This window comes from Urtica dioica, chromosome 1, assembly GCF_054948205.1.
Source record: "Urtica dioica subsp. dioica isolate 48M chromosome 1, U.dioica_male_clone48M_v1_H2, whole genome shotgun sequence".
NCBI classification, from domain to species: domain Eukaryota; kingdom Viridiplantae; phylum Streptophyta; class Magnoliopsida; order Rosales; family Urticaceae; genus Urtica; species Urtica dioica.
The window spans coordinates 9,648,077-9,672,736 of NC_142756.1; the positions used below are offsets into that span (position 1 = coordinate 9,648,077).

The following is a 24,660-nucleotide window of genomic DNA, read 5'->3' on the forward strand; positions in this document are numbered from 1 at the left end:
GTGGAAAAGGGTAAGTGAAATGCCGTTTTCAAATGCCGTTTTCCATGGAAAACCGACGTGCCGATGGAAAACCGAACGGAAAAAGTGTGGTCAAATATATTATAAATATATACATACATATATTTTTCAATTTTTAAACATATATAAAGAAAATACATTATGTATATAATCTTTTTTAATAGAAAATTGTATATATATAATATTTTATAAATGTGTGTTATTAATAATATTTAGTATATATAATTTATAAATGTGTGATATTATCTATTAGAATTATCTCATATAGTATGTGTGATATTATATATAATAGAATTGAATACTATATATAATTTTTAAATTTTTAAATGTGTGATATTATATATTAGACTATGTGTGATATTATCCATTTAATTGTGGACTTGAATAAGGAATTAAATGGACATGACCCATTTGCAACAAAAATTAAGGACTCAGTTGCAACAAAAAGTTAATTTTGGGTCAGAAGTGAAGCTTAGGGAAAAAGCTGAGGACTTAAATGTGTGATATTATCTATTAGAATTATCTCATATAGTATGTGTGATATTATATATAATAGAATTGAATACTATATATAATTTTTAAATTTTTAAATGTGTGATATTATATATTAGACTATGTGTGATATTATCCATTTAATTGTGGACTTGAATAAGGAATTAAATGGACATGACCCATTTGCAACAAAAATTAAGGACTCAGTTGCAACAAAAAGTTAATTTTGGGTCAGAAGTGAAGCTTAGGGAAAAAGCTGAGGACTTAAATGAGCAATTAACCAACTCTTGGTTATAACGTTTGTTTTCTTCTTCTTAAACCTGAGTTTCGTTTATTTTTTTTTCTTTTCCTTGGGAATGTCGGCGACTTTCCACGACACGTTGATGGTTTTATACATGGAGATGAACGACATTGACCGGCAGAGACCAAGCGAAAACGACATGCTGTTTCTTGGAAAACCGAACGACAAATTAGAAGGAAACGACACAATTGCTTGTCGCCGGCCGTTAACCCTCCGAAATGGAATTTCCAGGCGACTTTCCTGGATTTTCGCCGGTATTTTGAACCATGCAATCAGCGCATGCATGTGTATCCTTTATAATAATAATAATAATAATAATAATAATAATAATTAATATATTAAGAATATAAGTATGATTAGGGTTTAGGCTTTTAGGATTTGGGCATTTAGGGTTTAATCAAGTCCTATATAAACATCTCATCCTTTTATTTTCACGCTTCTTCTCTGCTCTCCCTCCCCAATCCTTCTCTTTGTTTGGAAATTCGTAACTCTAATTAGGTATGCTTTCTTTTCTATCTGGTTCGGATTCCTTAAAAACGGTTTCTTAAAACGTTTGTCCAGATTTCAAAAAGTATGGTTTTGCGTTGATTCTTTTTGGAAAAGTTAGGTTTAAGAGTCTTCTATCTAAATATTTAATTGAAAAATATTTTTATGAAATACAGAATATTTTTGGATTATTTTCAAATCAGTGCACAGACCTGAAACCTATTTCCGATTTTCAGACTTTAAACGCTTACTGTGGATTCTTTTGGTTTTACGTTGATTCTTTTTGGAAAAGTTAGGTTTAAATATCTTCTATCTAAACCTTTAATCGAAAAATATTTTATGAAATACAGAATATTTTCTGATTATTTTAAAGCGGTACACAGACAGTTTTTGGTAAAAACTTTAAAGTTAGATTTTACCACTTCTTTTATTTTTAATAAATAGTTAAAAAAAATTATTTTGGCCGTGGTGCCTTTACAAAAAGTGATCAAAATTATGTTTTATACGTACTGGAATTTTTACAGTAGTTTTCTCAGAGTTTTAGTTTTTCACCGAAACCCTAATAGCCAAGGGTATTTTGGTAATTTCACTTTGAAAGTCGTTTCTGAAAATTTTCAGAACCAAAAGTTTGTCTTGAATCCTTTTCTCAGCTGATCCTGGTAGTCTTTTATCCTAATTAGGTTCCAAGTCTTTTAGAGCGTCCAATTCATTCGACAGTCTACGATCGTAACTTCCGATATCCAGGTGAGAATAATCTCACTACAACACAGATTAGTTCAAAAATAAATATGATGATTTGTAATTCATGTTATAGTTTGTTTAAAGCTTTATATGTTGGAGCATGTTTTTCTTTTTGATTGCGTGATTGATTGTAGTAGTTAGATTAATGTTTTGTCAACTATGAAGCGTTAAGTTAAAGTAGATTTTTGAGAATGTTACATTGTTTATATTTTTTTAGTCATGTATTGTATGAGCATATGTTTGAAAGTTTTTATGTACATGTCATATCAGTATGTAATGTTATCTTAAAAGTGAAAAGATAGAGATAAGCAAGAGAGTCGTATCGCCTCGAGAGGTATTAAGGAGAAATTTCCCGGGCCGAGGCTCTAATGGGGAAATTTCTCGGGCCGAGGCCCTAATAAGTATAAAAGATAGAGTGAAGTGTGGGACTTTATAACCCCCACGTCTTCGTATCTAAAGTGTGCACTGAAATTGGTACGACTACCCTAGAGGCACCCCGAACTAAAAGTTGATGCCCGAACTAAAAGTTGATAGAATCAAGAAAAGAAAGATCAAGTAGTCAATTAGTTTTAAAATATTAAAAACCAGTTCATGCATTGCATTACTCTTTTTATTTTGTGAGCTTTATATTATTCTCACTGAGCGTAAGCTCATCTCTTCGAAAAAAATATACGTCTGTGTTGTAGGTAAACATCTTACAAGGAACTGAGCAGGGCGGACTAGCGGCGTCGATATCGAGAGGGTTGGGTCATGGATTCCATTCACGAATTAAGTCTTCCGTTACGAGTTCTTAAGAAATAAAGTTTAAAGTTTTGTTTCCGTTATTAAGAAATAAGTCTTCCGCTACGTTGAATAAATAAAGTTTTGTTTTCGTTATTAAGAAATAAAGTTTAAAGTTCTGGTCTCTCATTGTTCACTGAAATTCATATTTACATTTCAGATCAATGTTTTTTTTAATAATGGGCAACAAGATAAGACAAGTGAGATTCATATGCATAAGGTTATATGGGCTAGCAAGATAAGTTTCATCAGAACGATCCTATTAATTGTTATAATGGTATTGAATATATATATATATATATATATATATATATATAATGTTTATAAATATAAAAAACCACGCATGTTCATGAATCCATTCCACATATTTCAGCAGGAAATTGTAACAAATATGTCACAAAAGAAGTTAGAATTATTCAAAATTTTAATTTATTTTAGATATCAAATTCTTAAGTCGTTCGTTCTCGGAAAACTCAAAACATTAAATTCAGCACAACCCGCATCGAATTTCGAATTATGCGGCCCAACGGACCATGTCATTATAAAGCCCATCCGTGAAGAAAAGCACGCACACACGATGCGCGTTCCTCAAGCACATCGCACACCTCCAAAATCGAGTGCGCGCGGCGCGCACCTCCAAAATCAGGCATGCGCGACGCGCCAGCGCGCCTCAAAAATCAGGTACGCACGACGCACCAGCGCGGAGACGTGCGCACCGTTCTTTGCATCCGCGCTCATCAAATCATATCGCACACTCCATGCCAAACGACCAGAGGCACCTCCTCAGCCTCCCAAGCACTATAAATACATCTATTCAGAGAGGACATATATGCCCACACAATTCTCTCTCAAGATTACTTTATTCTAGAATTCTGAAATGTTGCCGAAGACCCTGTACACTACGTTTCCTTCGTCGATCATACAATCTTTCTAAATATTCTCTAATGAATATCTACCCCCTACCTCACATAGCAATTAGACTAACGTTGAGTGTCGGAGCGCGCGTCAAAGGCACTGCCTCTGCGTCCCTCCAAGCTTGATATCTCTTCTTCTTATTCTCAGATCTCCACGACGAGCGAAGAACGCCTTCGATATAGAGGAGTAACAACTCGTGGCGGCTCAACACGACCGTCTGATCAGGCGTGTGTGCCAGACATGGGCTTGCTTGCCTCCCAGCTCTTCTACAAAACTGGGTCATCATCGGGAGCCCAAAAATTTTGTATGTACACACTCAACGATAATACATATATTTTCCTTTCACAAATTTTTTCTTTTACAGTACATTTTGAATATCAATTTTTCATTCATAGTAATTTTTAGTTTTTAAATTAATATTCAATCTTATACCTCACAAGTCACCAACGACAATTAAGAGAATATGCTCTTGAATCTCATAATCATAAAGTGACACCACCCAATCATTTGTCACAAATCTGCCTATTAAATAATAAAATATATGCTCTTTATATCTTTTATTTTCAAACATATCTTGCACTATAAAGTCTATTGCAATTGAACCATCTGACAATTTACAATTTATTGTTAGATTAATATCATATTTTATAAACTGTTAAAACAATATCTTTTGACATTTTTGTTGATGTGTTTTTCTTTTTATGTTGCCCCACGTATCATTCTGATTGAATAAAGGCAAAACATCGACATAAAAACTGTGAAATATGTTAATAATTAATACAAAACAATATACAAACGTAAGATAAATTGTAGCGACTCGAAATTGTAAACTTAATGTTGTAAATTAAGTTTAACCAAAGGACGAGAAAATTATGTGATTAATTTTCTATGAAGTATTTCCAGTATTTTTGGATTTGAAATATATTAAGGTAAGGAGAAATCTCGGAATAAAAAAGAAGGATTTATCGAGTTCGTCTCGAATAAGAAATTAATTCCGAGGAAATGTTCCAGAAATTAATTTAAGAAAATAAATTCTCAAGGATGAGAATTATTTCCGAGAAACCTTAAATATATTTTAATGAATCGAGAACAAACAAGAAAATTCTCGGTTCGAGTTTTTTAATTAAAAGTTCGATCGGTTACGGTTTTAGTCACAAAATTTTGTGACAAGGACGTGGTTGTCATATTTTCCGGGCTCATTTGAAAGAAAACAAGGAAAAAGGGGTTGGATTGTAAATAAAAGGATAAGTATAGCATTGCCACGTCATCAAGAGTTTGGAAACTTTTGTAAGTGATATATATCACTTGGCCGACTAAGGCAAAGCGCAAACCAGGAAAAAAAAAGAGAAGAAAGAAAAGAAAGAAGAAGAAGAAGAAGAAGAAAGAGAACTCGAGAGAGAGAGCTTGAGCACGAGGGAGAGAGAAAGACGGACGCGAGGGTCCGAGGAACAACCACAACGCCGAGGAGAACCCGCGGTGGCTCGCCGAGGTTGCGCGCGAGGGCCGGCCTGAGTGGGAGCTTCACCGGAGTAAATTCAAGGTAAAAATCTTGGTTTCCCTCACCCTCAACCTTGGATTCCCGAATTTGAGGCTCGAATATTTTGTTCCAATTATGAAATCAATTTGGGGATTGATTTTTAGGGTTTGTTCATCAAATTTGGGGGTTTTGTTTTGAACGAGGTTTGATGATTCTTGGTTTGAGATTGTGCTCGAAATTATGTTTAAGATGGTTTGTTTTTGGAATTTCTGAACGTTTGGTTTGAAAATTTTGTGTTGGCCGTGTGAAAGAGTTTTGGGCCGTGTATATTGGTTTTGGCCGTGTGATGTTCAATCTGAAATTCTGGTTTTTAGTTGTTGATGATCCGAAACTAAGTTACTATGGTTTAGTGTTTGGCTGAGTTTGAATTTCAGATTGTTTGGAAATTTTGATTTGATGAATTTTGTTTGGTCTCGGTTGTGAGCCTTGTTGTCAAGGGTCTAGGCTTGTTTAGGCGGGCTACGCAGAGCCCAAAACAGCGGCGGATCGGGACGACGAGGACGTGGCCCGAGACATGACGGAGCTATCGCGCGAGCGTCGACGAGGCGAGACCGAGACCGGGTGAATGTCGGCGTTTCGGTTTAGGCTCGGAGACTCGCGGAGGGCCGTCCCGTTTTAGCGAGTTATTTTATTATTGTTTTGTAATTATGAAGTTTAAAGTTATTTTTGTATACGAATCGTTTTGAGTTAACGTTTGGTATCTCGGTTACTCGAGCGTCGTGATAAGAAATTTGACTATGTTTTCCTTGAGATTCGGAGAAGAAAAAGAAACAATCTTTATTTTGTTGGAGTTATTTTCTAATCTCATTTTGGATAAATGAAATTAGTTTTATTCAAGGAAGCACAAGCTCGCTTATTAGAGTTACTTCTCGGATTTTTGGAGTTTATCGTAGTTTCTCATTCGAGTTTACACTTTCTTGTATCGTTTGAAGTTTTGTTCTAAGAACTTGGTTTCCTTATAATTGGATATGTCTTTGGGTTATACGATTATTAAATCGTACGTTTGAGTTTGAGTATTGTGGATTACTCATAGGATTCTGATTCAAGATCGGTTTGATTTACCGTGATAGGACTCAAGACTGAAAGTCGTTTAGAGGGTTCACAGAGTAAGTGAACGTCTGGATTCTCGGTTTTAGTGAACGTTCAGGTTCACAGGACGAGCGAACGTCTCGTGGAAGAGCGACATAGACGCTTACTCTCGAGGTAGGTTATTATAACCCTTCTCTCCTGATTTTATGGTTTGGCCTCAAGTATATATTATTTTCGAAATGAAAATGATTGTGAACGTGCCACGAAACCTAGAATCGTTTTTAAAATGTGGCAGAATCTCAAATCGGGAGATCCGATTGTGAAATTGAAAGGTATTTTCAGTATTATACATATATCCCTTATTTGAAAAATATAGATATAATATTTTTCTATATTGGCCTGGGATAGCCGGATACTTATATATACGAAGCGGAGAATGCATGCGTATATATAAAAGGGTGTGGAGAGTGCACCATTCTGATCAGAGGACTGCCACGAGTTATGTGGGCAGGCGGTGGCAGGCCACCAGCATAAAAATCGCATTTTGCATTTGCATATTTCATCATTCAATGCACGTTTACTTTTCTGCAAGCTAGACTCGTACGTGGTTGGAGATCAACACGTGACGGGGGTTATACTTGTACGTGTATGAAGATCTGCACGGGACAAGGATAGTACTATTATATGAAAGTATTATTGTTTTTTCGAAAATGATATATGAGAATTATTATTCTTGAAAATATATTTTTTTAAAATCGAGCCAAATATTATAACACCTACTGGGCCTCAAGCTCACCCCTACGTTTCTTTGTTTTTTTTTTCTTAAATTATCTGTATAACCAGGAAAGTAAGAAGAAGTGTTAGGACGACTTCGGGATTAAGTGTGGTCGAGAGTTTGAAAGTCTTTCGCTGGATAGACTATCAAGTATCGAAGGTTGGTTTTATTTCCGTTTTCTTTCTTTTATCTTTGGACTTGTAAAGTAAATAACTGAGTATGCACCGTGGGTTAGTTTTGTAAAGTTTATCAGTTTATTTTATATTCAATAACCACGCCTCATCTTTTCCCGGGGCGTGACAGTGTGGTATCAGAGCTCTAAGTTATGAATCTCTAGGGAATGCATACTCGGTTTACTTTACACTTATAGTCCATCGATAATAGTTTTGGAAGGTCGCCTGATGCGAGTCCTTCGAATGTTCCTCTGTTACAAGGATCCTTATTATTTACTTGAGCCTCTTGAGTATGGTCGAGTAATGAATCGTTTTTCAGGAAGTGATAACACGTGTACGTCTAGAAGTCGATGTCTTTGAAAGTTTTAGGACTTCTACATTCACGTATTTAAGGATCTATGGTTCTGCGAGTTGCAGGTCGTTGGGTTCAGAATAACGTAATGCAGTTGGATATAGTCAGAACTCCGCTAGAGTATTGCGTAGAGTTCATGGTAACTAAGCACGAAGCTCGTGCTAGTTAGGACTGTTCACAGAAACGTACGATGCTCATGACGTGGGAACAAATGGAGGGATTGTTCTACATACAATACTTTCTGGATGAAAGTTGGTGGACCTCGATAAAGGAAGATGATAGCATCTCAATAAGAGACAAGGTTGTGATAGGGTGCGTTTTGCACTCTCACTATCGAAACCAAGCACATGAAGTGCATAAGGTTTGAGGATGGCTTTGAGGCTTTTGTTTAAAGATAGCCAAGTGTATGAACAAGGATGAGCTGGACATGGAAAGTCTTCTAAGATATGGCCTAGTGATGATGGTTGAATAGGGAGAATACATGGACAACCTATGTACGTGAAAGGTAATGTTCTGACATAGATTGGTTGTCAACATATAGAGTTCAACTAGATCTCCTTTGGCAAAGAGTTAAGCTACGTATGGAATCTAGGGAGATAGTTTCTTATTAGGAATGCCAAGACCAGGGGATGCAGAATGGTATCATGAAGTCTTACGTTGGAGGACGAAGAAAGTTTTCATGTTATGCACTTCTTTCGGTATCAGAAGTCGACGTAGGAGACGCTAATACATGATTAGTTATTTCTGTTGTGGATGAATTTCCCAACGTTTTCCAGAAGAGTTAACTAGTCTGCCGCCTGATCGGGAGATAGAGTTATGTATTGATCTTATCCTCGATTCCTTTCCATGTTTGACGAGTTGACAAGTGAGGAATACATTTGGAATAGCACGTCATCATGGGAAGCAACTGTGTTGTTGCGAAGAGGCATGATAAGAGTTTAAGGTTGTACATCGAGTACAGAAAGCTGAATGCAGTAACGATCAAGAATAAGTACTCATTGCCCATGATTAATGAGTTGTTGATTCAACTGGGAGGATCTCGATTCTTTTTCAAGATAGATCTGAGATCTGGATATCACCAGCTGAAGGTTCGTGAAGAGGATATTCCCAAGATAGCTTTCAGGACTCGTTATGGTCATTTTGAGTTCCTGGTAATGTCTTTTGGATTAACGAACACTCATGCATCTTTTATGGATATGATGAATCGAGTTTTTCGACCATTCTTGGATCAGCTCGTCATTGTTTTCATTGATGACATTTTGATTTACTCGAAGGATGCGCAAGAACATGAGTAACATGATGGAGAAATATCCATGCTTGTTCCATGTAACCAGTTAGATCTTAAATTTCGGGACGAAATTTCTCTAAGGAGGGGAGAACTGTAGCGACTCGAAATTGTAAACTTAATGTTGTAAATTAAGTTTAACCAAAGGACGAGAAAATTATTTCTATGAAGTATTTCCAGTATTTTTGGATTTGAAATATATTAAGGTAAGGAGAAATCTCGGAATAAAAAAGAAGGATTTATAGAGTTCGTCTCGAATAAGAAATTAATTCCGAGGAAATGTTCCAGAAATTAATTTAAGAAAATAAATTCTCAAGGATGAGAATTATTTCCGAGAAACCTTAAATATATTTTAATGAATCGAGAACAAACAAGAAAATTCTCGGTTCGAGTTTTTTAATTAAAAGTTCGATCGGTTACGGTTTTAGTCACAAAATTTTGTGACAAGGACGTGGTTGTCATATTTTCCGGGCTCATTTGAAAGAAAACAAGGAAAAAGGGGTTGGATTGTAAATAAAAGGATAAGTATAGCATTGCCACGTCATCAAGAGTTTGGAAACTTTTGTAAGTGATATATATCACTTGGCCGACTAAGGCAAAGCGCAAACCAGGAAAAAAAAAGAGAAGAAAGAAAAGAAAGAAGAAGAAGAAGAAGAAGAAAGAGAACTCGAGAGAGAGAGCTTGAGCACGAGGGAGAGAGAAAGACGGACGCGAGGGTCCGAGGAACAACCACAACGCCGAGGAGAACCCGCGGTGGCTCGCCGAGGTTGCGCGCGAGGGCCGGCCTGAGTGGGAGCTTCACCGGAGTAAATTCAAGGTAAAAATCTTGGTTTCCCTCACCCTCAACCTTGGATTCCCGAATTTGAGGCTCGAATATTTTGTTCCAATTATGAAATCAATTTGGGGATTGATTTTTAGGGTTTGTTCATCAAATTTGGGGGTTTTGTTTTGAACGAGGTTTGATGATTCTTGGTTTGAGATTGTGCTCGAAATTATGTTTAAGATGGTTTGTTTTTGGAATTTCTGAACGTTTGGTTTGAAAATTTTGTGTTGGCCGTGTGAAAGAGTTTTGGGCCGTGTATATTGGTTTTGGCCGTGTGATGTTCAATCTGAAATTCTGGTTTTTAGTTGTTGATGATCCGAAACTAAGTTACTATGGTTTAGTGTTTGGCTGAGTTTGAATTTCAGATTGTTTGGAAATTTTGATTTGATGAATTTTGTTTGGTCTCGGTTGTGAGCCTTGTTGTCAAGGGTCTAGGCTTGTTTAGGCGGGCTACGCAGAGCCCAAAACAGCGGCGGATCGGGACGACGAGGACGTGGCCCGAGACATGACGGAGCTATCGCGCGAGCGTCGACGAGGCGAGACCGAGACCGGGTGAATGTCGGCGTTTCGGTTTAGGCTCGGAGACTCGCGGAGGGCCGTCCCGTTTTAGCGAGTTATTTTATTATTGTTTTGTAATTATGAAGTTTAAAGTTATTTTTGTATACGAATCGTTTTGAGTTAACGTTTGGTATCTCGGTTACTCGAGCGTCGTGATAAGAAATTTGACTATGTTTTCCTTGAGATTCGGAGAAGAAAAAGAAACAATCTTTATTTTGTTGGAGTTATTTTCTAATCTCATTTTGGATAAATGAAATTAGTTTTATTCAAGGAAGCACAAGCTCGCTTATTAGAGTTACTTCTCGGATTTTTGGAGTTTATCGTAGTTTCTCATTCGAGTTTACACTTTCTTGTATCGTTTGAAGTTTTGTTCTAAGAACTTGGTTTCCTTATAATTGGATATGTCTTTGGGTTATACGATTATTAAATCGTACGTTTGAGTTTGAGTATTGTGGATTACTCATAGGATTCTGATTCAAGATCGGTTTGATTTACCGTGATAGGACTCAAGACTGAAAGTCGTTTAGAGGGTTCACAGAGTAAGTGAACGTCTGGATTCTCGGTTTTAGTGAACGTTCAGGTTCACAGGACGAGCGAACGTCTCGTGGAAGAGCGACATAGACGCTTACTCTCGAGGTAGGTTATTATAACCCTTCTCTCCTGATTTTATGGTTTGGCCTCAAGTATATATTATTTTCGAAATGAAAATGATTGTGAACGTGCCACGAAACCTAGAATCGTTTTTAAAATGTGGCAGAATCTCAAATCGGGAGATCCGATTGTGAAATTGAAAGGTATTTTCAGTATTATACATATATCCCTTATTTGAAAAATATAGATATAATATTTTTCTATATTGGCCTGGGATAGCCGGATACTTATATATACGAAGCGGAGAATGCATGCGTATATATAAAAGGGTGTGGAGAGTGCACCATTCTGATCAGAGGACTGCCACGAGTTATGTGGGCAGGCGGTGGCAGGCCACCAGCATAAAAATCGCATTTTGCATTTGCATATTTCATCATTCAATGCACGTTTACTTTTCTGCAAGCTAGACTCGTACGTGGTTGGAGATCAACACGTGACGGGGGTTATACTTGTACGTGTATGAAGATCTGCACGGGACAAGGATAGTACTATTATATGAAAGTATTATTGTTTTTTCGAAAATGATATATGAGAATTATTATTCTTGAAAATATATTTTTTTAAAATCGAGCCAAATATTATAACACCTACTGGGCCTCAAGCTCACCCCTACGTTTCTTTGTTTTTTTTTTCTTAAATTATCTGTATAACCAGGAAAGTAAGAAGAAGTGTTAGGACGACTTCGGGATTAAGTGTGGTCGAGAGTTTGAAAGTCTTTCGCTGGATAGACTATCAAGTATCGAAGGTTGGTTTTATTTCCGTTTTCTTTCTTTTATCTTTGGACTTGTAAAGTAAATAACTGAGTATGCACCGTGGGTTAGTTTTGTAAAGTTTATCAGTTTATTTTATATTCAATAACCACGCCTCATCTTTTCCCGGGGCGTGACATAAATCAACTCTAATAATAAGTGCATGTGTTCCATTATTTTGTGCTTATTTTCGACATAAGAAATAATATAAAGTCCATTACCTATATTTAAGTGTTTCAAATATTCACAATAATTGATGGAGAAATTCAAATAGCAATTGCGAGTTGCGACCCGTCACTCAAATCGTCTGTGAATTCTTTCCATATATACCAAAGAATTCTGACTATTACTACGGTGATCTCTGATTTGGAAGAAAGAAAAATTTATACAGTAGGCCCTAAGAGGATAATGCTTGGCTGGCTAAATACATCTCATGAATCATGATATATATTGTAATATAGTAATATCTACTTTAGTTATGCTAATAATTATATTACAAGTTTGCATAAAAGAAAAATTATAAAAAAATGCTGGCGTATACATAGTGATAAATTTAAACTATTTATAAAACATAGTGACAAGTTTTAACTATTAATACAGCATTAAGATAGCTTTAACTAATAAGATCGAGGACCGGAAGTTATGAGAAACGCCGAGTTCATAAGCTAATTTATAGCACAATCTATGAATGAAAACCCTTACTAGGAGATAAGCTAACATGACTAAACGAGATGAACCATCTAAGATTGATCAAATCATTTAACCACTAAAAGTCACAAATTACACAATTAAAGAATGTCTCGAGTCACATTCTACATACGAAAATTATTATTCTAAATATGACCGATAAGATTGCGAGTCTAATCAACTCACTAATAAGAAAAACAAAAAAATTAAGAAAATAACCAATTTAAATATTTAATATTGATAAATAGTCAATATTTCGTAAATTTTAAGTAAATAGTCATAAGTGATGATGTAGTATAGTATATGGCAATGACTATTTACATAAAATTTACGTTTGTAAATATATGAAAGTGGTTATTTACCTAAGTTTTGTCAAACGTTGGCTATTTAGCAATATCAAACGTTTAAATTGACTATTTTCCTAATGAACCCTAAGAAAAAATACTCGACTACAAAATATTATAAAAAGAAAAAACACAAGGCACTCTCATCCACAATAACATGTGTAGAATTTAAGAGATATATTTGATATAGATAGAGAAAATATAATGAGAGAGTTAATCTACTTGTATTTTGTAAGAGATGTGGTCTTCTATATATATAAGAGATAAGTGAATAAATAATTGTATCTTTATATGGGAATTAGGAAAAAAAAATCAATTTATTAAAAGAAAAATACAAATATATGAAAAATAGAGTTGTGTAATTTCTAATAAGATAGTGCAACTTTCAAGATGATATCTTAAGACTCATAAACTTCTTGTTTTTTTACAACACATCTAAAATCTCTCGAAGAGCAACTCGTCCAATACAAAATGTGACAAATTTTTACACATCATCAATGATAATATTTTTTTTTCTCTATCTACATCACTTATTATAGAACTTTGCATAAAAAACATTCCAATAGCAGTATCACCAAAAACTGTTTAAAGTGGATCCCACTCTATTCAATGTTGTGATTTGCTTTATTATTTTATTAGTTTTTATTTTTAAAAAATAGTGTGGATATTGGTGGGGATCAATGTCATGATTACTATTGTCTAAAATGTTAAGTTGTAAAAAAAAAAGTATTATGTAATTATCAATAGATTTGCTCTTAACACAAAATACTCTTGGATATCAATTCATTATTTTTTCTATCATATATGCTCAAGCTAGTGGACTTTTCATCCAATATATTTTGGTGTAAGTGTTGGAATACTTGGTATTCAATACCAATATAATGTTTGATTTGTGGTAACAATTTGAGTGGGGTCCACTCATCGGAATTGTATAATTCCAAATGCTATGTATTTCATATAACGAGGGATATAAGATTGAATATTTATTTGCCAAAATCATACTTAGAATGAATGAGAAATTGATGCTCAAAGTATGCTAAAAGAACACATTTGTTATGTGTAAGTGGAGTGAAAATCAAGAGTCTCACATGGATTGTGTAAATATGTTGTGTAGTGTATATTATTTTTCAAATTAAATTAATTAATTTAACTTTAATTATAATTAATAATATCTATTAACAAAATTTAATTTAGCTAAACTGAAATTTATTAAAATTTATATACGAATTTATAATAATTTTTTAAAAATTAATTATATCAATTTACTAATTAATTTAATTATAATGAAATTAAAGGCATTAATTTCTTAAATAAATTTAAATATTAAATAAAATATATTAAAACAATTCGGTTAATTCGGTTAATTTCGGTTAACCTAATTAAAAAAAATCGGTTAAACGGTTAACCTTTAACCTAAATTTTCGGTTAAAGGTTAACCTAAGTTAATTGAATCTCTTCTTCTACTCGCGCGCCGCCGAGCCGTGTCGAGCCGGGCCCGGGGTTGGGTTTCGGGAATGTCTCGGTCTCGGGCTTTCTTTTTATTACAAATTTCACTTCTGAAATTTTTAATTCCTCAAATAACTCGTGCGTTATGTTGAGAATTAAATTTGTAACCCTGCATTAAGGCTTGGACGGTTTGTAACCGCTAGGATTAAGGCTTGGACCATTTGTAACCTCTCCTTTAACACGAGTTATGGAACAATCAGTGTATCGTTTTGAGCTGTTGTGCTTATATAAGGCGGAGCTTTCTCTCATTTGGGACACACCGAAAACCACAATCTCTCACTGTTCCCGAGCTTTCTCTTCCCCAGAGTTTTTTTTTGTGTTTGTCTTGGTAATAGTATTTGTAATATTGCTAACAGTAAGATATATCGTGCATCTAACACTATTTTTTTTAATATATATATATGGACTGTAATGTATAGGTTCCAAAACACCAAGTGGAAAACAACGAAATAATAATAAATAAAAAATTATAAATAAAAAAAGAAGACTACTTGTCTCTGTCTTTGCTACAAATTAAAGAGCCGCAAATAACTCTCCACTTTCTATTTCGTTTTTACCGTCTATCTCCAGTATTATTTTTAGAATCAACATTCTCTTCCATGTCTCTCTCGTTCTCTTCTACGTTATTCCATTGACTAAATATATACACAACTTGTGTTCTGATGGTATTTTTCAGATTACTATATTCACAATACGTCCTAATTCATCTTACCTTTTCTTTTATCTGATACTCATACAACTGTCGGTGTATCATATTCTCGAATAAGATCGCCCTAATAACAATCCATTTAAATGGATAGTTAATTACGCGGCTGTGTACTCTGTACATGTACGCCTTTTTAAATAGATGTTTGAGCAAAAATCATGTGTGCTATGTACTATATAGTAAAAAAAAAATTGGATGAATGTACTATATAGTAATTAGTAAGTAGGATTTTTTGTGGCATTAAGTAGATGGATTTTTTTTTTATTGTTGGTCATACTCATATATAATATGCAAGGTTTAAAATTGTACGGGAAGTTCATTATTCCATACGGTATCTTCACTTATTTTGCATACTTGCGAAATAGGTTTAAACATTTTCTAAGATATGTTTTAAAAATCGCAAAAATATAAATATAAAAAATTATCGTTAATGCTGTAAATTGACAAATTATATGTTTAATAATAAATTCATCGTAAATATCGCAAATATAAAGTAAATGCAAAAAATATATCGTAATTATTTTTTTTATAAAGGGTTTTTCAAATGAATATATTAATAAAAACCGAAAAGCTTAAATTGTAAGAATAATGCAAAAGAAATTCAAAAACTTCTATATGAATGGATTTTTTTTTATTGTTGGTCATACTCATATATAATATGCAAAGGTTTAAAATTGTACGGGAAGTTCGATATTCCATACGGTATCTTCACTTATTTTGCGTACTTGCGAAATAGGTTTAAACATTTTCTAAGATATGTTTTAAAAATCGCAAAAATATAAATATAAAAAATTATCGTTAATGCTGTAAATTGACAAATTATATGTTTAATAATAAATTCATCGCAAATATAAAGTAAATGCAAAAAATATATCATAATTATTTTTTTTATAAAGGGTTTTTCAAATGAATATATTAATAAAAACCGAAAAGCTTAAATTGTAAGAATAATGCAAAAGAAATTCAAAAACTTCTATATGAATGAATCGTACTTTCCGAAGAGCTTCCATGGCGGATTTTTATGTGGGAGTCAAAATTTCCGTAAAGTAATCAGATGGGACGAAAAAGTGAGACCACTGATCTCGGACCCATTGATTTGCAACATCGAGCCTTGGAGGGCGGCGCGTATTTTGCGATTAGTGTCAATGCTAGTATTTCAATATTAGAATTTCTTATGTTTGTGCATCGATTCCGTATTTTGAATACAACGATCGATTATGTAAATAACGGGAAATTCCTAGAAATTATATGGATATAAGTGAAAATTTCCAGAAATTTATGGAAATTACATACTGAATCTTTCGATTACCTTCGTCTTTTTGGTTCATTTTTTTTTCTATTGACTTTTTTTTTCAATTCAGAGAAATGGGGAAAAAACCTTAATTCTAGAAACGAACAACTTTGATAATCTAATTGTTGAAGATCTTTACACTATTGTTTGAAGTTTTTTCCTCTGTGCTTCGATTTTTTTCATGGAACAGCACTCAAAAAATAAAATCAATATTGATAATTTTGAAGAGATTTCTAGCATCTATGATTATAGGTTTTTATTTTTGTTTATAGAAATAGAATCGTGAAGAGATATTCTTGACTCTGATTAGTTCTAAAAATTCGGAATCTATAAACACTTGTCATTAATTACTATTTTTTTCATTTTTTAGTCAAGTATATGAGGTTTAAGGATATTATAGTCAATTTAATGTATCGCTTAAGGCTCTATGACTAAATATTCAAAAGTCTCTAAACGCTAGTTATAATTATAGTTTCAATTGGGTTAGAAAAACAAAGTGTTCTAAATTTAAAAGGAAAAATTGTATAAAAGTAGTAATTTGAAACTTATTCATTAACAAAATAGTCAAAGTTTCAACTTTTCAGAAAAGTAGCCAAATTTACGTTTTCAAATTTTTTTTAATAATCGGGATTAAAAATTTTGACGATTATCATCAACAATTTATCACTTTAAAAAAAATTAATTTTGGAGTCAATTTTTTTTTGAAACCTAATTACTACACATTTTGGCTATTTTAATAAATTAAGATAAATATTTGTTATTTAACAAATTCATAACTTTAAATCGACTATTTAGTTATAACATTGACTTTAGTATTAAAATTTAGTAGGCTTCTTAATTATATATGGTGCTAGAGCTACCACGTATTATCAAGAATTAAAATATAGCCTACCAATAAGAGAGAGAGAGAGAGAGAGAGAGAGAGAGAGAGAGAGAGAGAGTATGATGTCATTTTAGCGTTTTGCATTGCCTCTCTCATGCGTCCCTTTCACTCATAAATTTGGGGAAACTAAAAGCACCAAACTACTGCAACACACAGAAACACACCAATTCTTTTTTATTTTTTCGTTCTCTATTCTCTCTCCCACGAAATTAAAAAATTATAAAAAAAGACAGATAATTATATAAACAAACCCAACGTATCTCTCTCAACAGTACTTAACGAAGAAAGAGAAGAACTTCTTTTTCTCTCTCCAGAACCTCTCTCCTTTTATTCACCTTTCTCTTAAAAAAAACCATGGAATAGAAGAAAAGAAGCTCCAGACAAAGAAGACAATAACAAGTTCAGGAAAAAAAAATCACCATGGCCGTTGCGTTTGACGGCTTTTCCATCAGGTAAATTACCTTCTTCTCCCTCTCTAATTCATTACTTCAGAACAAAATAAAACAAGTTAGAAATCTTTTTTCTTTTGTTCATCTAGAGCCTATGCGGCGAAGATGAGAAACGCTGACGTGGCGAAATGCTGGCCGTTCAAAGAGGAAAGCGAAGATCTTCCTCCGATGACCGTCACAAAGTTCCGTTGGTGGTCCAACGAGCTCGCTGAACTCCGGCGCCGCCAGACGACGGATGCGGCGGCACCGTCTGAGGCTTTCCGGTCTCCGGCGAAGGCGAAATCGAGGCCTACGAAGAAGCGATCGATCGCCGAGATCTTCGCGGTCGCTCCTCAGATCGATCCCGTTGATCACGAAATCTACATCGACGAGGTCGATTTCGGCGCGGATCGAGTTCCGATCTTCGATTCCGGAGATTACTTGAGTGAGCTCAGAAATGAAATCAAGAAGAAAAAGAAGGTTAGCAACAACTGCGCTGTGGTTTCGATAGAGAACAGGAACGAAAATAAGAAGAGGTTCATCAACAAAAAGAAAAAGAAGAAGAAGAAGAAGAAGAAGAGGAGTTTGGATCATCACGGCTCTATTATTGCGATCAAGGTATGTGATTTCTCTCATACAATAATGATTTATTTTATTCTTCTCTGTTGACTGTTCGGTGAGAATTAGAATAGTAATAGTCTTATTTGTTACTGTAGTCTTGTGATACTCTATTTTGCTGAAAAAGCTGAGATATAAAAGACTCCGGAGTCCGGAGTAACGAGAGAGAGAGAGAGTTGCCACTATTAATGTCCTTTTTTTCTTTTTCTTTTTCTTTTTCTTTTTGCTATTTCATGTCGTGACTGCACTGAACATATCTCTACAAATAATTGTACCCATGAACAAAAATTAAGGTGGAATTTCATGGCGGTTCATTCACTATAAAATTGGGATATGTTTGTAGGTTTTTTTTATAATTAATTAATTTATTAAATATTACTTTCCTTTTATTGCTGTTGTGGCTGTGGGGGTGGTAATCCAGCTATACTGTACGGGCTTGTCAGAAAGGGCTTTAATAATAACGTGCTAGGGGGTTTTTTTTTTAATATATATATATAATATTTTCGTCATTATTTTTGTTTTTTTTCCTGTTAATGTGTTTGTTGTGGCGTACTTGGTCTGGAATGAGCCAATACCATCCTAGGCTCCTAGCTGAGCTAACTATTATCTTCTTTTTTTTTTTCATTTTCTTTTACTTTCCCCACTTTCTAGTATGAGAAATTTTAAGTTAGGTTTGTGGGTTAAGTGGTGATTCACGTACTTCATATATGACGACTTGTTCCAAAAGCAAGAATTCGATTGCGGAATAGCGTGTATTGGTTACATTACGCGGTAACATTGCGTATTGGTTTAGACATTTTATCTTTTTTTTTTGCTTTTTATTTCGAAAGAAAGAAATCTTACCGGATATCATGCGATATTCGCACTAGTCATTGTTATCACATGGGGATTTTTCCGAGATATGTTGTTTTTTCACCTTTAGTATGTTCGTCTTTATAGCGACTTTGATCTAGTGCTTGTGTTTTTCTTTAATTTGTACTCTTTTGATAATAGTTTGTCAAGTGGGTCTTGTCTTTACTGGCATCAAGGAATTTTTTTTTTTTTTTTTTTTTGGAATAGGGTCTTTGGTAGAAAGATAAGTACTATATCCTTTGAGGTTGCTTTTTTATATATTATTCTTTGAGGTTTGCAATCTGCATTGGTCTTATAGTAGTAGTATATTTGTTAATCCAAATCTTTGAGGACCACCCTTTTGAACGTCAAGATTATATTATTCAGGAATTGGGTAATGGCAGTGTACGTATATTTCATGCCGTGTTACATAGATATGCTGTGATTTTTTTTTTTTTTTTTTTTTTTCTGGTCATCTTACTGTGGACATTGTTCTTTTCGAAGCCAGGTATGTATAACAGTATAAGGGATTATATTCAGTAGTATGTTTGATCATATTAAGATTGGAATATTATCAGGTTATGTGCATGGTTTCTTACGTTAAACCTGATATTTTTAGAGGCTTTGGAAACATATATACATGTCATTTACTATTATGTAGCATAGAATAAATCGTGGGGTTCTATTCCTGATCTCTTTCTATTAATGTTAATACATATATATATGTATATAGGCATATACTTCGAGCCCACATGCATATAATTTCGACTTTTGAAACTTCGTGAGAGTAAATACAGAGACAAACAAGGTAGGATAATGTAGTTGCGACTCCCCAGCTAAGTATGTGTATGTGTGTGTGTATGTATGTATAATACACAACACCCATACTGGCTAGCTAGTCAATGATTTGAACTTAGCTGGTGTGATCAAATGTATCTTTCTGCATGGTCTCCACTGCTCATAGTTATCAAGAAGTAAGAAATGAAAAAGATAAGGAATTATTAAATAGTTTTCCATATCTTCCGTGATTCTTGGTTTTAAATTTTGTCATATTCTGTTCCGCAGTTTCAACTTTCAACTAGTCGTTATTAAATATATATATATATATATATATATATATATCAACTAGTCGTTAATTAAATATATATATATATATATGATATATGCTTGCGCACCATGTACTTCCAAAACCATCATGTGGGGTTACTTTGGAAACACTTATTGTGGTGACTATTATTAGTCGTTGTCTTTAATAATTCTGATATTAATATTATATATAATAGATACCGAATTGTAGAGTCCTAGGGTATATTAAAATGCGATAAATTACTTAGATGAACTAGTTCAGCATATGATAGTAAATTCATTTCAATACTTTTGAAGTCAACATAGATTATAACCCCTTTACATAGACTAGTTTGTGCGATCGTTATAAGATCATTTACGTAAAGGAAGTTGGGATTTAAGTTATCTTAACTTTGTTGATCCATGATTTGCATAAAATTTCCTGTTTAGTCATGAAACCATTGCGTGCATGGTATGTATATGTACTTTTATGTGCTATTCTTGTGTTCGTTAGATACTATAATTGCAAGGATTACAGACGAGGAAAAACGATACATTTGGTAGTTCATGAAGTTCTGTGGAGTAAATTACAAAGTTTGTTTGAACTGCTATGATTGAGAGCCCATTACTTGTTAGTTAATCTACGGGTCTTTAGAGTTTAACTGCTACGATCAGAATATTCGTTCCTTCTGCATTTCGCAACTACATTTGCTTGTACATCAAATAACTATGAAAGCTATATATTAAATTTGATATAATGTCAGCCTACGTTTCCCTCAAAAACATGATTGCTTTATTATCTCCCATCAGTTTAATTTATATATATATATATATATATATATATATATATATATATTTATATATATAATTTTACGACATTTACATATTGCTTCTACCAATTGCTAACTTCATAGCTTATCTTTAACCCTTTAATTGTTGAAATGTAAAACGAGCTTCTGTATTGTGAACCTCTTTTCAAATATATTCTTACTGTCAATCCTATTCATATAATGATATCATTATTTATAGATAATCAACGCTCTTTTTTTTTATTTCCTTGTATGTAACAGAAGAGTCCTCATAAATTAAAACATCAAAGCCATGCAAGCTTTGCGAAAAGGGTGAAGAGATTTGCAATGGATATCCTTGATTCCGACTCGGCACCTGGAAAGAAAACAAGCGATAATCCCCCATCAACAAAAGAGAACCAAGAAGCGGATAATTCTCCCATATTGATTAGTAGTACTGATGATGACGAAGAGTCAACGCCTCCGGTTCGCAGCATTCTCAAGAATCACCCGAGTTGCGAGCCAAGCTCTACGACTGACAATGTGAACCACGTCGGATGTGATGATGATGAAATTCCTTGTGGTACGCAATCATCAGAGAAGCACGTAAAATTCTCTGAAGAAGCAGACATACTTGGTCATGACGTTGGAAGCTCGTCACTTTCAGACTGTCTTGCCGCTTCGTCTTCGGAAAATCCTGAGGCAGTTGCCATGGAGATAGACGGTTCTGTTGATGAAATAGAGGTCGAACCAGTAATAATAGAGGTGCCAAGCTCACCTGTACTTCCCGTGCCTGTTCAAGAGAACCCGAGCCCTTTACCCGAGAAGGTTGTTGGCTCTTATTATGACAAGAAATTACAGATGTTCGATGAAAAGTACCCGAGTGTCCCGCCCGGGTTCGCGTCAAGGCCCTTTTCTACGGTTGAGAGATCCGGAGCAGCTGTTACTGATGTTGGTGGAAGTGTTATTCGAATTCCCGGCTCTAAAAATTCGAGGCTGACTAACCACGTTCAAGATCCTATCTACACAGTCGAGGAAGTTAATCCATTATTGGATTGCACGGGCGGATTGGTTGAGCCGGTTTCTTTAAATCCAGTGGAGAATAATGGGGGCGCTGAGAGCCGTACAATTCAATCTCAGATACGGCAGGTAAGTAATCCGATGAACAGAACGCGCGGATCGGCCGAGCTGGTGTCTTTAATTCCAGCTCGTTATAATGGGACTGAGAGCCATAGAATTCAATCTCAGTTACGTCACGATGAGCAGGCAAGTAATCCGATGGATCGCACGTGCAGATTGTTCGAGCCGGTCTCTTTAATTCCAGCTAGTGTAAACGATCATCTTGCTTCGTGTATTCGACCCGATCGGCGTCCCAATCCAAAGGACCTGATCAGAGGTTCAAATTCCTTGCCGCAACAACAAGCTGTGGTGTCGAGAAAAAGGAACTCAAACAAGGATTTCGTCAGTTTGCCTTTCGACTCACAAAGCATAGCAATGCAGTCGAATCCAAGGCCTTCTGTGATTGGGTCTTCGACTGGCCTTTGTCATGCCCAAATTCACACACAGCCTAGGGGTACCAGGGACTCTCTGGGCGAGAAAAATGACCGGGAAGATGTGTTCGTGGCACAGAATCACGCTCGGGAGAGTCAAAGCTTTCACATGCCGGCTAGGTTAGGGGTCACTAGTAGTACTTGTTGGGAAAGTAGTGGCAGAGCAGATAGTAATAATAATAATAATAATACTCAGCGGATTGGTTTTGAGAGAAGCAACCTTAATATGAGGCCGTTAGACGCTGATCCTAACCCGAGGATCATCTATTTTGATGGAACCAGACAGCCGATGCATGGCCATCCGAAGGACAATTCAGGTAATAACCTCTCTCTCAATGCCTGCCAACCGACAATGCGTTTGATGGGCAAAGATGTCCCTATCGGTAGCGACAAAGTACAACGATTCGATGACGGAAAAGGAAACGTGTGGACCGATAAGCAGATTATAATCGAGGATTGTGATTCGGAAGAAGATAGCCCGGTTGTGTCAACAGCGGCCCCGAATTTCCGGGAGTGGATTCCGGTGGAAAAGCAGTCTCAAGCTCCACAAGTCAACTGCGAACAGGTGTCAACCCAAAGCCATTTCATGGTCAAACCCGTGTCACTGCGAAATAGTAACCTCGGCTTCGGCCGCTTGCCTGCTTCCTCCGCGCCCCGTTTTCGAGACTTCTTCGTGTCGGAAGGCGAACCCGCTCAGCTCGTTCCACATCATCAGAGCCACGATCCGTACGCGGACGTCCAGTGGAGACCAGCCGAGCTCACATACGGGTTTAATTTCTCGAATAATAATAACAGCAATAGCGCTCAGCTTCCATCTTGGCTGGTTCAGGCGAAACAGCAAGGGAAGACTCAGGCGAATCTTTCTCATCTTCATCGTCAAGTACTGCCTCAGCAGATTTCGTCGCGGACAAACATCTACAACACTCCGTCGCTGTACCAGTCTCAGGCAAATCCCTTGCGGGGAGTTATTTCTAATTACCCGAAAACGAACTCGGCTCAGGTTAGTAGGCCTGGTTCAAACGCAAGCTGCGTAAATAGAGTGAAGCCGACGGAGGAGGTGAATCCGAAACCTTTGGGGATCAACGACATTTATCCTTGGAAGAGAACCGCCACCAACACCAACACCAACACTAAGAACCTCGCAGCTGTGAAACCGAGCGCTGGTGTGACCAACCCCACGAGATCCGTGATCGTTAACTCGGAAAGAGATAGAACAACGACAATGCGAAGCTCGGATGTCGTTTATCAGGGTCACCTGACCATCCCTTTTATCCCGCCAGCTGGTAGTGTTATTAGTAGGGCAACTCAACAAGACCCTCGTAATAATGCAACAACCAATATCAACAGGTTTTAGAAAGTAAGTCCTTTCTTTACAACTATTCGCTTTAATTGGGGGGATCAATTTAAGTCTGATATATGCATCTAAAATGAATGATTTATTTATTTATTTTGTTCTTCAGGTTTAATTCCTGTAGGTACAGTAGAAGAAGTGAACAATGAAGTCCAGGTCACCGAGGTTTTTTGTTTTTTATTTTATTTTTATTTTGCTCTACAAACGCAGAAGCATTATTGCTAGACTGTAATCTAGTTGCGCTGTGAATTAATTATTAGTTGGTTTTTTTTTTATGTTTTTTTTAGTTAGTCGAATACAACCAATCAGTGTGTACGGTAGGTGGTTGTCTTGACCAACCTATTTTGAATCCTTTTGCTGTGTACACGTTTTAAATTACTCAAAACTCTTGAAAATTTCATAGATGATTATTGATGAATAGTATTTTTGTACATAGCGACGTTAGCAAGATAACCTGTGTCTTTATTTCAGTTTTGGTTTTATGATATTTAAAGAAAATTTGTATGTTTTCAAATAAATATGAATTTAATTTTTTTTATTATATATTTATATTGTATGGTTTGCTAGCGGATTATGAAGGCAATATTGTAAAATAACTCAAGATCAAATTACCGATAAATTATTGAAAGTACTTGTGATTTTACTGGAGTATCGGTTACCGATAAAACTATCAACATATATAATATATAGTTATTTGAAATATTATTATGGATGTAGCGATCAAAAATAATATCAGGTTGCCAATGTAGATAATGATGAATATTTTATAATAAATTATTGAATAAATCTTAATACACTTTTGATATACAATTTTTTTTTTTGCGATTGACTATTTCATTAGCTCTTTTTAATAAAAGGAAACTTAAGCTAATTTTTAAAAAAGATCATGAGTTAATGAGCTACTAACTTAATTATCTTTTTTAAATATGGATTTGGAACGATTGCCT

At 35.0% G+C, this 24,660-nt stretch overlaps 1 protein-coding gene and 2 long non-coding RNA genes across 4 annotated transcripts; all 3 read left to right on the forward strand.

Moving 5' to 3' along the window:
- The first annotated feature begins 4,902 nt into the window (after positions 1-4,902).
- On the forward strand, positions 4,903-7,459 carry LOC149407079 (uncharacterized). Its single transcript, XR_016296332.1, has 3 exons — positions 4,903-5,273; positions 6,341-6,473; positions 7,143-7,459. It is a non-coding gene; the product is annotated as an uncharacterized LOC149407079 (long non-coding RNA).
- A 1,871-nt stretch (positions 7,460-9,330) lies between these two features.
- LOC149407080 (uncharacterized) lies at positions 9,331-11,750 on the forward strand. The gene is made up of 3 exons (XR_016296334.1): positions 9,331-9,701; positions 10,769-10,901; positions 11,571-11,750. It is a non-coding gene; the product is annotated as an uncharacterized LOC149407080 (long non-coding RNA).
- Positions 11,751-17,212: 5,462 nt separating this feature from the next.
- On the forward strand, positions 17,213-24,131 carry LOC149407081 (uncharacterized). Of its 2 annotated transcripts, none has more exons than XM_089610914.1 (4): positions 17,213-17,534; positions 17,621-18,128; positions 21,095-23,719; positions 23,838-24,131. In XM_089610914.1, exons 1-3 carry the CDS (start codon positions 17,503-17,505, stop codon positions 23,714-23,716), a joined length of 3,162 nt encoding a protein of 1,053 aa, XP_089467040.1. In that variant the 5' UTR covers positions 17,213-17,502; the 3' UTR covers positions 23,717-23,719; positions 23,838-24,131. The 2 variants fall into 2 exon arrangements, with proteins under 2 accessions (XP_089467040.1, XP_089467033.1); XM_089610907.1 differs by having other exon boundaries at positions 17,214-17,534; positions 23,823-24,131.
- Positions 24,132-24,660: the final 529 nt, after the last annotated feature.